General features: G+C 42.2%; 1 protein-coding gene across 1 annotated transcript in view; it reads left to right on the top strand.

Moving 5' to 3' along the window:
• The window catches only part of OTC (ornithine transcarbamylase), a 38316-nt gene that overhangs the window by 17349 nt on the left and 5434 nt on the right, over window positions 1-15533 (top strand). The window contains exons 4-7 of the mRNA XM_075263978.1: window positions 4942-5095; window positions 8460-8582; window positions 10220-10273; window positions 10576-10725. Of these exons, the coding sequence (XP_075120079.1) occupies window positions 4942-5095; window positions 8460-8582; window positions 10220-10273; window positions 10576-10725 (481 nt within the window). The remainder of the gene's footprint in view (window positions 1-4941; window positions 5096-8459; window positions 8583-10219; window positions 10274-10575; window positions 10726-15533) is intronic.

Raw genomic sequence — 15533 nt, 5'->3', positions numbered from 1 at the left:
TATTTGCATATGATTTTCTCAAAACCCTTAGCAGGTTACGTATAGTCAATACAATGCACAACCCAAAGGTGGCCTGAAAAAGCAGTGGTCTCCCTGAGGAGGCATAGTATTCCTTCTGACCCACTGTTACCTCAGTTTAATTTGATTAAAATGTAACTAAACTATTATTTATTTTTCGTTCATAAATCCATAGTTCAGGTGAAGATAACAATACTCCAATATAGTTTATTAAAGACAATTCCCTATTTACTGCCTTATTTGCCTTGTTCTGCCTCTGATCGAATTTGTACAAAAAAAGTCTATAGAAAAAGTAGGGGGAGGAAGAAGAGAGCTCCTCAAAGTAGTGAGATACGTCCACTATAGGGAGACAGTGGAGACAGTTCTTTTTCACAATATAGTAGTGTCAGGATACGGAGTCGCCGCGGTCTCCTTGCTGTGCTCTCTCTGGGAGACGTGTTAGGAGTTCTATTGGGTGTGCTTAGGTCATTAAGGGTTAATCTTTTCCTTGCCTTCAGTCTCCATGCCGTTAGCCATCAGGTGTGTTTCTCTGCTGCTATTTAATCCCCACCCAGGCATGGATCCTTGCCAGCCATTCACTTGTGTTTCCTGGTTCCCCTGCTCAGTCTGATTCCCTGTCTATTTGTATTCTATCTGTTTCTTGGTTTGTATACCCGGCTTGTATTTTGACTATCCCTTGTCTTTTGATTTGGTACCTTTATTATATCTCCTGGCTCGACCTCTTGCTCGTCTGACCTCGCCTTCTCTTCTGTGTCTTGCTGGGACTTGTGGTCCTCCCTGGTTCCATGCTGTTTAGTCTTTTGTTTTGCATTGCAGTTACACTGTGCTTTCTGTTTAGGTGTGACCCTGTGACTCCAGTCCCTAGGACTTTCAGGGCCTCCTCTTCCCTTATCCTAGCCGCTGGGATAGAAGTGTAGGAGTTGTGGTTGTCATGACCTGATTGTTTGTGTTGGTGTATTGTTCTGTCGGGGATTTGATCTGGGCTTCTGTGATCTGCTGGTGGGTTCCCTACCATTGAGCCATCAGTGTCCACATAGTGTTCTGGTCTTCTGAACACACTTGAGGTTATAGGAGTCTAACCTCAGGTGTTATGTATCACCATCATCCTATGGGAGGATCTGGGGGCCTTTATTAGAAAGAGGGCTGGCTCCACCAGTTGCCGGTTTTTGTGGTCCCAACTTAGAATTCTTGGCCTTAGGAGGAGGAGTGTTCTGCTTGTGCTTACTGACTAGAAAGGAGTTTGAGTGTTGTTTGTGGGTGAGTTGGTTTTTCCCTCCACACTTCTACTCTGCCCTGCCCTTCACGTCTGTTTGTTTGGCACTATCTGGTTGTTTGAGGTGGGTTCCAGTTTATTTTACCCCAGTCTTGTGTTTACCTTCTCCTCACCTCTCCACTGTCCCTCTCCTCATTTCTCTTGTTTTGTATTGTGTTGTGCTGCGTGTCAGTTGTCCTGCACCTCCTGTCCTGTTTATTTGTCTGCAGCTGCACCTTTATTTCTGTAGGGGTCACCACCACAGTATCCCCAGTCCCTAGCTTTCTTGCAGCTCTTGCCCTGTCTGTCTGTTAGGTCTTCGTGCTAGAGAGCCAGGAGTCGTCGGGGCCAAGGTTAGCTTGGGGACAGCTGACCACCACCCGTAGGCAGGGCCTAGCTAGCCACCGTAGTGCCAGGGATAGTCTCCTTCCCCTGTCTCCTTAGCGGTGCAATCTGCAGCCTGGAATCTGTGTCTGGACTCTGACACGAACGTGACAGTGGTAGGCGCACTTCAATTAGGAAGTGCATTGGTCTGCCTCATCTCATATATTACAGCATAGTTGTAGCTGCAGGGCCTGCGACCCCTTTTAGTTGCACAGTGTTGCTTTCCAGCTGTGTCACTTTGCACTGCCTGACCCTGACTCCAATCCTTACAAGTAGTTATCAGTTATTCTTCCTTCTTCCTCACCTTTACCCTTGGTTCACATCTGCATTTGGTAATCCATTTGAGGAGTCTTTATGGGGACCCCCGAATAGACTACCAAACGCATTTGCAAGCGGTGTACAGTAAAAGCACATGGACCCCATAGACTATAATTGGGTCCGTGTGCTTGCCACAAGATTTCCGCAAGGAACATATGGACAGAAAAGTAGATTATGAAGTACTTTCCTGTCCGCATGTTCTCTGCGGAGATCTCGTGGCAAGCACACGGCCCCATTATAGTCTATGGGATCTGTGTGCTCTCACTGCACACCGTTTGCCATCTGCGTTTTGTATACCTTTTGGGGGGTCTCCATGCGGACTTCCCCAAACAGATTACCAACACAGATGTCAACGAGGCCTTAGTTGGACATGTCCAAATATGCATATCACCAAATAGCTATCATTTTAGAAGGATACTGTTCTGTGAAATTATATCAAAAGATGATATGCTACTTGTCCATTTGTGGCTGCCCATTACTTATTTTGTAAATTACAGCCGTTCAAGGCATTTAGTGATATTGTATTCATGAGAAGTTGGACCTATGTTAGTATAAGGGTGGACACATTCGTACATCTCAGGATATATTGAGCCAAGATGAAAGGTAAAGATTAGAGATGAGCGAACACTAAAATGTTCGAGGTTCGAAATTCGATTCGAACAGCCGCTCACTGTTCGAGTGTTCGAATGGGTTTCGAACCCCATTATAGTCTATGGGGAACATAAACTCGTTAAGGGGGAAACCCAAATTCGTGTCTGGAGGGTCACCAAGTCCACTATGACACCCCAGGAAATGATACCAACACCCTGGAATGACACTGGGACAGCAGGGGAAGCATGTCTGGGGGCATAAAAGTCACTTTATTTCATGGAAATCCCTGTCAGTTTGCGATTTTCGCAAGCTAACTTTTCCCCATAGAAATGCATTGGCCAGTGCTGATTGTCCAGAGTACGGAACTCGACCAATCAGCGCTGGCTCTGCTGGAGGAGGCGGAGTCTAAGATCGCTCCACACCAGTCTCCATTCAGGTCCGACCTTAGACTCCGCCTCCTCCGGCAGAGCCAGCGCTGATTGGCCGAAGGCTGGCCAATGCATTCCTATGCGAATGCAGAGACTTAGCAGTGCTGAGTCAGTTTTGCTCAACTACACATCTGATGCACACTCGGCACTGCTACATCAGATGTAGCAATCTGATGTAGCAGAGCCGAGGGTGCACTAGAACCCCTGTGCAAACTCAGTTCACGCTAATAGAATGCATTGGCCAGCGCTGATTGGCCAATGCATTCTATTAGCCCGATGAAGTAGAGCTGAATGTGTGTGTTAAGCACACACATTCAGCACTGCTTCATCACGCCAATACAATGCATTAGCCAGTGCTGATTGGCCAGAGTACGGAATTCGGCCAATCAGCGCTGGCTCTGCTGGAGGAGGCGGAGTCTAAGGTCGGACCTGAATGGAGACTGGTGTGGAGCGATCTTAGACTCCGCCTCCTCCAGCAGAGCCAGCGCTGATTGGCCGAATTCCGTACTCTGGCCAATCAGCGCTGGCCAATGCATTCTATTAGCCCGATGAAGTAGAGCTGAATGTGTGTGCTAAGCACACACATTCAGCACTGCTTCATCACGCCAATACAATGCATTAGCCAGTGCTGATTGGCCAGAGTACGGAATTCGGCCAATCAGCGCTGGCTCTGCTGGAGGAGGCGGAGTCTAAGGTCGGACCTGAATGGAGACTGGTGTGGAGCGATCTTAGACTCCGCCTCCTCCAGCAGAGCCAGCGCTGATTGGCCGAATTCCGTACTCTGGCCAATCAGCGCTGGCCAATGCATTCTATTAGCCCGATGAAGTAGAGCTGAATGTGTGTGCTAAGCACACACATTCAGCACTGCTTCATCACGCCAATACAATGCATTAGCCAGTGCTGATTGGCCAGAGTACGGAATTCGGCCAATCAGCGCTGGCTCTGCTGGAGGAGGCGGAGTCTAAGGTCGGACCTGAATGGAGACTGGTGTGGAGCGATCTTGGACTCCGCCTCCTCCAGCAGAGCCAGCGCTGATTGGCCGAATTCCGTACTCTGGCCAATCAGCGCTGGCCAATGCATTCTATTAGCCCGATGAAGTAGAGCTGAATGTGTGTGCTTAGCACACACATTCAGCTCTACTTCATCGGGCTAATAGAATGCATTGGCCAATCAGCGCTGGCCAATGCATTCTATTAGCTTGATGAAGCAGAGTGTGCACAAGGGTTCAAGCGCACCCTCGGCTCTGATGTAGCAGAGCCGAGGGTGCACAAGGGTTCAAGTGCACCCTCGGCTCTCCTACATCAGAGCCGAGGGTGCGCTTGAACCCTTGTGCACACTCTGCTTCATCAAGATAATAGAATGCATTGGCCAGCACTGATTGGCCAGAGTACGGAATTCGGCCAATCAGCGCTGGCCAATGCATCCCTATGGGAAAAAGTTTATCTCACAAAAATCACAATTACACACCCGATAGAGCCCCAAAAAGTTATTTTTAATAACATTCCCCCCTAAATAAAGGTTATCCCTAGCTATCCCTGCCTGTACAGCTATCCCTGTCTCATAGTCACAAAGTTCACATTCTCATATGACCCGGATTTGAAATCCACTATTCGTCTAAAATGGAGGTCACCTGATTTTGGCAGCCAATGACTTTTTCCAATTTTTTTCAATGCCCCCAGTGTCGTAGTTCCTGTCCCACCTCCCCTGCGCTGTTATTGGTGCAAAAAAGGCGCCAGGGAAGGTGGGAGGGGAATCGAATTTTGGCGCACTTTACCACGCGGTATTCGATTCGAACATGGCGAACACCCTGATATCCGATCGAACATGTGTTCGATAGAACACTGTTCGCTCATCTCTAGTAAAGATAACATCTGTAAAAAGGTAATCGCGTGTTTGTCACTTTAATTAACGTAATAAATCTTTTTTTCTTGTATATTATTCTTGCTTTAGGGTTTTATCTGGCATGACAGATGCTGTCCTAGCTAGAGTTTATCGTCAGTCAGACCTGGAATTGTTGGCTAAAGAAGCGTCAATACCCATAGTGAACGGATTGTCCGACGACTACCATCCCATCCAAATCCTCGCAGATTATCTCACCATTCAGGTTAGCGGCAATGACTATTGCACTTTCTACAAATGAATACCTGAGACTTGCCAGTCAGGTGTAAGGCGCACAATCCTGGGAATTCCTCTGAATACTTAGTACAACCAACGAGGGCTGCATAAGAATCAGGCTCGCTCTCAGTGGGAGTTATGTTGCAGTTCTTGCTGTTGCTAAGCAATTCCATAGTGTGACTAATAACCATTGCAAGCACATCAATCCCTGCAAATTCTGTCCTATAGGTTTCAAGAATGAGAAACATTGTTCACTTGGACTGCGTATCATTTCTATAAATTGGAGGAAGTCATACTGGCTGTTACATAGATTTTTCCTATTCTTTTTTGTTAAGCTGTAATATTTTAGAAGGCTGGAGATTAATGTATGTAATGTAATGTATTTTAATGGACACTTTCATAACAGACTCCAACGGTAGAGTGAACTCTACCTAGTTTTAAAATAAATGTAAAACTAGGTTTATATATGGGGTTTTTTTATAACCTTTTAAAAAAAAAAAAAAAAAAGTTTCAACATGCTGTGTGTATGGCTATATTTGTACTATGTTTGCAATATATGTTCGGCACATACAGTAGGCCAAACGTCCATAGAGTGGCAGGACACCATCACACCTTTTTACATTGGAAGCCTATAAACAATGTTTATTTACCTATAAGGGTCAGTGCGGGTCGGTGAACACAGAGTTTTTTGGCGCTGATTTTGACACTGAATCTGCCTCAAAATCAGCCTAAAAAAAAAGCCTCCAAATAGAGTTCTATTGGGAGGCTTTTTTTGGAGGCTGATTTTGAGGCAGATTTACTCAGAGAGGACTCAAATGCATTTTGCATATAGCCTAAGGCTTAAGTCCCATGTTGCAGAAACTGCTGCATTTTACAGTACCAGCACAGTGAATGAAATTCCAGCTAATCTCATTCACGTATTGCAGAAATAAAACGCTACAGAAAAACTGCGTTTTCAAAAACGCATTAATTTATTATAAACGCAGCCTATCAATTTTAACTGCAGAAATGCTTGCATTTTTCCTATAGATTTAATATGGAAGGAAAAACCACAAAAAAAATTAAATCAGCAAAAATACAATGAAAAACTGCTGTGAAAAAAATGCAAAAATTTGCTTTTTTCCACATAGTTTTTTAGCTGTATTTCGCAACATGAGGCCTTAGCCTAATAGTTACACCAGTTGAAATAAGACAAATAACTGCAGGTTCAAGAACTATTAGAACCAGCTATAGTGGTCAGAAGATCTCATGATCTTGTACCCTTATAGGATTAAAAAAGTTTAATGTTTTAAAATGTAAAAAAGAATAAAAAAAAAGATAAAAACAGATTTAGAATCATGGCAATGTTCTTTATTATGCAAATAATTAATAAAAAATAAAAATCCATGCGTATGTAGTATCGCCGTGTCCATAATGAACCATTCCATAAAAATAATGCACTATTTATCAAAAACTGTGAAAAATAATAATTTTTTTAAAAAAGCACCAGAAGTGATGCTTTTTTGGCCATATAACTGGACATAAAATTGAATAAAAAAGTCATTTGTTTACAAATGGTACAGCTATGCACAAAAAAAACAAGCCTTCAACCAGCTCAGTTGATGGAAAAAAAAAGTTATGGCTTCTAGAAAATGGTGGCACGAAACCAAATAAGTTCTATCAAACTAAGTTTTTATATTGTGCAAAATGAGTAAAACACGAAAAGTCTATATAAGGGTGAATTCACACTGAGTAAACGCTAGCTTATTCTGAACGTAAAACACGTTCAGAATAAGCGGCGTCTAAAGCAGCTCCATTCATTTCTATGGGAGCGGGGATACGAGCGCTCCCCATAGAAATGAATGGGCTGCTTCTTTCACTCCGTGCAGTCCCATTGAAGTGAATGGGGAGTGCCGGCGTATACGGCAAGCTCTGCTCATGCCGGAGCGTACACGCCGGCACTCCCCATTCACTTCAATGGGACTGCACGGAGTGAAAGAAGCAGCCCATTCATTTCTATGGGGAGCGCTCGTATCCCCGCTCCCATAGAAATGAATGGAGCTGCTTTAGACGCCGCTTATTCTGAACGTGTTTTACTTTCAGAATAAGCTAGCGTTTACTCAGTGTGAATTCACCCTAAGTTTGATATTGCTGTCATGACACTGACTCAGAATAAGTATATGCTATTCATGTTGTATTACAGTGTGAAAATTGGTAGTTTTTTCCTTCCTCTGAGGAAGGGTTTAATATTACTGTTGATTTATAGGCAACTGAAAAAGGTGCCACTTGTTGTAAAAATGGAAAAAGTTATGGCGAAGACTGGCTGCCTCCTTAAGCATGAGGTCCCTTTTTTATTGCAGATTTTGCTGCGGTTTGGATTGCAGAAGGTAGAAGTAAGGGGCTTGTTTTATAAAGACAAATTCTGTCCTTAAGCCCTATTAAGGTATATAAACATCATACATATGGTTCTCCTCCCATAGAGATTTGCACTCCTGTTCTTGTGTACTTTAATGATCCTTGTACTAAATGGACGACAAATCATCTGAATGATTGCCATATAATACTATATCCCCTGCAAATTCTTAGCTGCAAAATTAGCTACTTACCATAGCTGTTCCCTATGTTCAAGGTGCAGCCTTAACAACATTACATAGGAAAATATGTAATACAGCATAGTCCACATACATGAGGGGAATATGCTGAGAGTAGGACATAATCTTTCCTGCTAAACACTTGCTGGCTAGGATGCTAGGATTAGCCCAGCCGCACTTGTAAATAGGTCAGGGTGAATACTTTAGCCACTGACTATGCAAGCTTAACCCCTGCTTTCATTTTGGGGCATTTAGTGGTGATTCAGGGTTAGTGGAGGCAATTATCTTAAAGTGTGTCCTATAACATATGGGCATACCTCTAATCTTTCTACCCCTGAGCACCAGTAGTAGTTTATTTGTGGATGATTTTAGAATCTTTCTTTTTTATATATCACTATTAAAAGTTATGTTTTATTTATTACTCCTTCAGTGATTACATTTTAGAGTCTTGGTAACTTGTGCATTACTGAATACAGACTATGGCTGTATTCACACAGAGTAACGCCAGGCGTTTTTTGTGTGTTTTTTGCACATAGCGCCACGGTAACGCCGCGTATACGCCGCGTTAACGCCAGTCAATGCCACCGCAAAATAGCGCTGCGTTAACGCTACGCGGCGCTACGCGGCGTTAACGCGGCGCTATGTGCAAAAAGCACACAAAAAACGCCTGGCGTTACTCTGTGTGAATACAGCCTATTATAGCTGCTTTTATCATCAGGATTACAAAGAGAGACTCAGTAATAACCATGTTCTGTAGTGATAGGCAAATGTTCTTCTTCACAGGAACATTATGGCTACCTCAATGGACTAACTATATCCTGGATTGGTGATGGAAACAATGTCCTACATTCGTTCATGTTGAGTGCTGCAAAATTTGGAATGAATTTGCACATTGCAACACCAAAGGTAATGTCATAATGTCTTCAATGGTAAGTTTTTCATCTCTTTGTTAGATTTATTAACTGCCTGTAAGAAAAGATTTATTTATGAAGCAAAATTAGTGAGAGTTTAGATGGAAAGTGGAGACCATATTGTACAAATATTATGTGTTATAGACAACTATCATTTACTGTGTTTTAAAAGAAAAAAAGAAATGTATTGAAGAAAAAATAAAATCTTCCAAATGTATTAACAGTACATAAACATTTTATATGCCAGTCCAATGGTGTAAGGAAGGGGAACCATAACTACAGTCAGCTATCTACCTGCACCACTTGGTAAACAAGGTGCATCATGCACTGACTTAAGTGAAGTTAGGCCGCTAATAAATGATGGTATCATCACATGAGATTTATGGAGATTGGAATGGGGGCACTTGTACCCAAGCCCCCATACCTCCTATTTGTTTGACTGCAGTGGCCACACATATACAATATGCTACCACTCCAATAAAACGATCTGAGACAATATAAACAGCCAAGCATACTGTGCTCATCTTTTTCATCAACCTCATAGACATGTCATTTTGGCTGCACGCCGTAAAAAAAAAAAAAAAAAAAAGTCGCAGAAAGTTTTTCTCCAATTCCACCTCCATTCTGATTGGTTTTCCAGTTTCCCAGTACAAAATACAGAATATTAAATGATACCATTACAAAGTACAATTTATCCTACAAAAATTAAGCCCTCATATGGCTTTGTGAACGTAGAAATAAAATAAGTTATGGCTTTTGGAAGGTAAGCAGTCAAAAATCGAAAAGTGTATTGGTTGAACAATCAGCAGTCCATGGAACAGGGATTCCCCTGGATTAAAGGTGCTCTATCATTGGGAAAAGTAATTTTTAGATAAGCACATCCTTGCATAGCTTTTAGAAAGGATATTCCACACCTACCTTTTGTATGTAAATTGCCTCAGTAGATTTTGAATATGTCCGTTTTTATTCATATGCTAATGAGGTTCACCATGCACCGGAAGTGTCACTGTGCACTGTCTGCTCTATGTGTACGTACAGCAGAGGCTGCTGTGCTGATGACTCATCTCTGCTATACATACACATAGAGCTGTGATCACAGACACTTCCGGAGTGCACGATGGAGGCTAATTAGCATATGAATAACAACGGACTTATTCAAAATCTACGGAGGCAATTTACATACAAAAGGTAGGTGTGAAATAGACTTTCTAAAGGCTATGCTAGTATGTGCTTATCTAATTATAAGCACATTCCCATGATAGAGCACCTTTAAAGGGGCTATGCCATGAAAAACATTAATTGATAGAGGATAAATAGCTGATTGGAGGGGGTCTGTTTCTTGAGACCCCTACCAACCCTGAGAGGTGTTTAACCATATTGTAAATTTAGCTACCCACTGAAGGTAGGCATGTGTCTTGCTGGACAGGACGCATCTGGGTTCTCACTCACTTTAATGGGAACAACAGATGGAGGACAAATATTGTTTGTGGCAGAACTCCTTTAACTCATCCTCCTTTTATCCGTGTATTTCTATAATGAAAACATATTAACTGCATAAGCAGATGTGTATATACTTGTTCCATATTGCACCTATATATTACTCATCACTATCTGCTATAATTGTTATTTCAGGGGTATGAACCTAATACATCGGTTATTGCCGCTGCTAAGCAATTTTCACAACAGGTAATTTATTTTTGGTACATGTTACGTGGGAGTAGTTGGTATCCTACACATCTTACACAACGCTGTAGCTGACAGCATAGCAAATATAACCACACTGACTGCAATGACACTGATACATGCTTTCAGGATTTCTACATGGGGTCCACTTCATTATTTTCTGACAATGCACTCAATAATCATATCATTAGTTGTCTCTCAGGACTTGCTGTTATGCTAATCTGTAGTCATGAAAATCCCTGATATCAGCATTGCTCAGTAAGATATAGAAAGCTGTCTGATCCGCACATATTTCTGTCTTGTAGTCTGGAACCAAGCTGCTTATGACAAATGATCCACTTGAAGCTGCCAGTGGAGCCAATGTGTTGGTTACAGACACGTGGGTGAGCATGGGACAAGAAGAGGAGAAGAAAAAGCGTCTGCAGGATTTCAAAGGTTACCAGATCACAATGCAGGTACATGATGGATGATGTTGGTATTTGTAAGACAAAATGTACACAGTCAACGCTGTAGCGAAAAGGAAGGATCAATATTTGGCAGCGCATTGCTCACTCCGCCATGTCACTTGTTCGCAAGAAGCCTTTTCCATGCTTTACTCTACACTCTGTATACCTGTAGATAGGAGAACTAAACCTAAAGTTGTAACATTGCTGGAACAAGAGATATAAAAGGTAAAGTAACAAGGACTTGTCTGTCACTCCATTGAAGAACACTACAGTCGGCTTTTTTTCAGCTGAAGGCAAGGGCCACATGGGAGCAAAACACAAGAATTTCCCTATGGGAAATATTACAGCTCTTCCTCTGCAAGTCTTCACGGCAAAAACAACCCAAAATCGGTGAAATCCTGCTGTGGGATTATAATCTGGGTTTTAGTAACATTGTAACATTTGTGCTGCTTATGTAGATCGCGGTGTTAATCAATAGTGAATTGGAGGTGGCCACTTACCTACAATGTATTCACTGAAGGAGTAATAAAATAAAACTTAACTTTTAATAATGATGTTTAAAATAGGATTCTAAAATCACCCACAACCTGTATACTCATGGTGCTCAGGGGTAGGTAGATTAGAGGTATGTCCATGTAGTAAGGGCCATACTATTGATAATTGCCTCCACTATCCCTGTTGCACCACTACACACCCCTAGATACAAGCAGGGGTTAAACTTGTATAGTCAGTAGCTTAGTTTTAGCTCGGACCTGATTGCAAGTACGGCTGGACTATTCCTAGCATCCTAGCCATTAATGTTTTAGCAGAGAAAATAAAGTTCTGCTCCCAGCATATTCCCCTCAACGCGTTTCTTTAACCCTATTACGGGTCAGGTCATCAGGAGGAGTAGTGTACTCAATCGTACTAGTTGTAGTGCGGTAAGAACCGCAATTCCCCCGTCCCGTATGGTAGGACGGAGTACTGGTATATGCCGCCGACCGCGGCGTCTCTCTGGGATATAAATCCAAAACTCCGCCCATACACTCACGCCCCTCGTGACGTGGCGCTCCATCATTGGTCGCGCTCATATACTGAGACGGAGGCTGTGTGTATGGGTCCGATATCGTAACACTATTAGCCCTGAACGCTGTAATCCTAAATAGATCACCGGCGTGGTGATAGCTCGCTGGTAAGTGAAGCATAATCATGTAAATATGTACCAGCTTATCTTGTCTCATCATTGATATGGTACATTAGTTGGCATGTTTGTTGCACAACAAATCGCATCATCTACAAAGGCGCTGACCATATTTATTTTATTAATAAAAACAAAAGGATATTAACTCACAAGTATCTGCACATCGCTACATTGTATAAGACTAATGCTAAGCCATGATGTTGTTAGAATCATATAATATAGTAAGTTCACTCACTAATCAACCAGATACCGGAGGTAGTGTGAACTACTACTAATATGATGGTAAGTATGCATATAGTATAGCAAGCTAGAGATATCGGAAAACATTATTTAGGATGCAAGAGAAGTACACCCCAACCTAAATGGCACTTAAGTTGTAATAAAGGCCGTTCCTACAAATCTCAAGTATAGTAAAATGGTTAAATTAATACTGAACTGGTTACAACCAGATATATAACCAGAAGGGAGAATGAAAATTATTTTAACCCTTTATAACTACATGCAAGTGAACTATATTCATGTGAGCGATTGCATCTAGATGAAGCAAGTATAACCAATATTTTCGTTTAACCCTTTAGGGCTCAATGATTGCATCCTGTAGATCCAGGCCGCCTCTTTTTGTAATATCCTTTGATGTAAATCCCCCCCCCTCTAGGATTAGGTCTAACAATCTCAATGCCTTGGAACTGTACAGCCTTAATGTCACCCTCATGGTGATCCCAGATGTGTCGGCTTAAAGGTCTATCTTCCTTCCGCCTAATATTGCCGATGTGATCTAAAATACGACGGCGTAACTGGCGTGATGTCATGCCAACGTAGTTCTTAGGGCAGCTACATGTTGCTACGTATACCACTCCTTCACTAGTACAGTTAACAAAGCTACGGATATCATATGTTTTTCCGGTGGAGACACATGAGAACGTAGGGCCCGTTTTAATAAAATCACACGCCTTACATTTTCCACATTTAAACATTCCATTAGGCACATTTTTGTTGAGCCAAGTAATTGCAGGTATTGGAGTCATATGGCTGTGTATCAGCCTATCCTGAAGATTTCTACCTCTCCGAAAAGTGATAGAGGGTATATCCTGCAATAATCCTGCAATATCTGTATCTAGCTTTAACACATTCCAGTTGGAATGAATAATAGATCTCACTTCTCTATTCAGATGGTCAAATGTTCCAATGATTCTAATTTGGTTGTTCGCATTATCTCTAGGACGGGGATTGAGTAGGTCAGTGCGATTCTGTGTACGTGCATAATTATAGGAATCGGTCAAAACTGATTCCGGATAACCACGTGTTTTAAGTCGGCTGGAAAGGTCCTTTGAGGCATGTTGGAATGAAGAAAATGAGGAACAATTACGCCTCATTCTCAAAAATTGTCCCTTGGGAATACCCTTTCTCAAGGGAAAAGGATGGTGGCTGTCCCAAGAGAGGATGTTATTAGTGGCAGTTTCTTTTCGATATACTTCAGTAGACACGTCACCCATTTCATCGATAGTGATTCTCAAATCCAAAAATGTAAGTTGGCATGTATTCACCTCAGCGGTGAATTTGAGATTAAGATCGTTCTTGTTTAATATATTGACAAATTCATTAAACTGTGCCTCCGTTCCTGCCCAGAAAATCAAAATATCGTCAATATATCTAAGCCACATCTGCACCATTGACGTCCACATTTCCATATCCTCAGAAAAAACGTACCGCTCCTCCCACCATCCCAGATATAAATTTGCAAAAGTTGGTGCAGCGGGACTGCCCATTGCAGTCCCGACGGTCTGGAGGAAGGAGCGGCCGTCGTACGTAAAATAATTACGTTTCAGAATAAACTGTAGGAGATCCAGCACGAATTGACTGTGCTGGGCATGTGGGCCCCCACGTGTCTCTAAGATTTGTTGTGCAACAAACATGCCAACTAATGTACCATATCAATGATGAGACAAGATAAGCCGGTACATATTTACATGATTATGCTTCACTTACCAGCGAGCTATCACCACGCCGGTGATCTATTTATGATTACAGCGTTCAGGGCTAATAGTGTTACGATATCGGACCCATACACACAGCCTCCGTCTCAGTATATGAGCGCGACCAATGATGGAGCGCCACGTCACGAGGGGCGTGAGTGTATGGGCGGAGTTTTGGATTTATATCCCAGAGAGACGCCGCGGTCGGAGGCATATACCAGTACTCCGTCCTACCATACGGGACGGGGGAATTGCGGTTCTTACCGCACTACAACTAGTACGATTGAGTACACTACTCCTCCTGATGACCTGACCCGTAATAGGGTTAAAGAAACGCGTTGAGGGGAATATGCTGGGAGCAGAACTTTATTTTCTCTGCTAAAACATTAATGGCTAGGATGCTAGGAATAGTCCAGCCGTACTTGCAATCAGGTCCGAGCTAAAACTAAGCTACTGACTATACAAGTTTAACCCCTGCTTGTATCTAGGGGTGTGTAGTGGTGCAACAGGGATAGTGGAGGCAATTATCAATAGTATGGCCCTTACTACATGGACATACCTCTAATCTACCTACCCCTGAGCACCATGAGTATACAGGTTGTGGGTGATTTTAGAATCCTATTTTAAACATCATTATTAAAAGTTAAGTTTTATTTTATTACTCCTTCAGTGAATACATTTTCTTTGAGTAATTACCCCTCAGTGATACATATTTAAAAATTTGGGGAATACTTACCTACAATGGTAACTTACAGTAGGACAGAGTTTAGCTCTTGTGCCCCTATTTCTAGTGGTTGTCAGACCAAGGATTTTCAGATTCACATTTATGTTATTTTTTTTTCAGTTTGCAAAGGGTTTTGGAAAAACTGACAAAAGTAGACTACGTGATAAATATTTCTACTATGTTAAAGATTAAAGGCAGACTGTCAACTATAAGACAAGAGTCAAGATTTCAAGAAGAATATTTAGCGCGGGGAATTGAATACATGTGGATTCTCTTTTCACTTCCTAATATTTTCTAAGAGTAAAGGGACATTGAGTGACTACTGAATGCAAAGGCATGATGGTGATGCATACACAATTTATGCTGTCATGTTGTTTGCCATGGGTATTGAAATGATTGTTAATATATTAATGCAATGTTTACTGTGAATTCCTCATCTGAGATTTCCATCAATTATCCAAAGCAGAAGACCAGGTACAAACAGCATCTCTTTGGAGGACCTGACAGCATTAAAAAGGCAGCTATTAAATTGGTCACCATGTAATGTCTTTGTAGCCACCTATGGCTGTGGCTGGAGATGTCACAGGTGGGAGTAGATCCAAGATGGTGGCCTTGCTAGTCTTTGTGGCTTTTGGCACACAATCTTACAAGCCTCAAGCTTGCACTGTGGGTTGCACTCAGGTGAAGGTGTTGGAACCACCAAGGCACCCCCTGTTTCTCATCTCTCAATTGATGATGTTTTGGGGTGTCCTTGATGTTAGGTGTGAATGAAGGCACAGGAGACAGTATGGGAAATAAAACAGGCACAGCTCACAGTTCAGTTTATTTGGAATCAATCATCCAGTTAAAGAACAAGATGGCGGCACAGTTAACTTACAGTAACTGGTGGCACAAATATGGCATACACACAGATAGGAATGGCTATGTTCTTCACTCCTTC

Source organism: Leptodactylus fuscus, chromosome 2 (genome assembly GCF_031893055.1).
Source record: "Leptodactylus fuscus isolate aLepFus1 chromosome 2, aLepFus1.hap2, whole genome shotgun sequence".
Lineage (NCBI taxonomy): Eukaryota > Metazoa > Chordata > Amphibia > Anura > Leptodactylidae > Leptodactylus > Leptodactylus fuscus.
The sequence above is the reverse complement of the archived record's forward strand: the minus strand, read 5'-3'. Positions and strand labels throughout refer to the sequence as shown.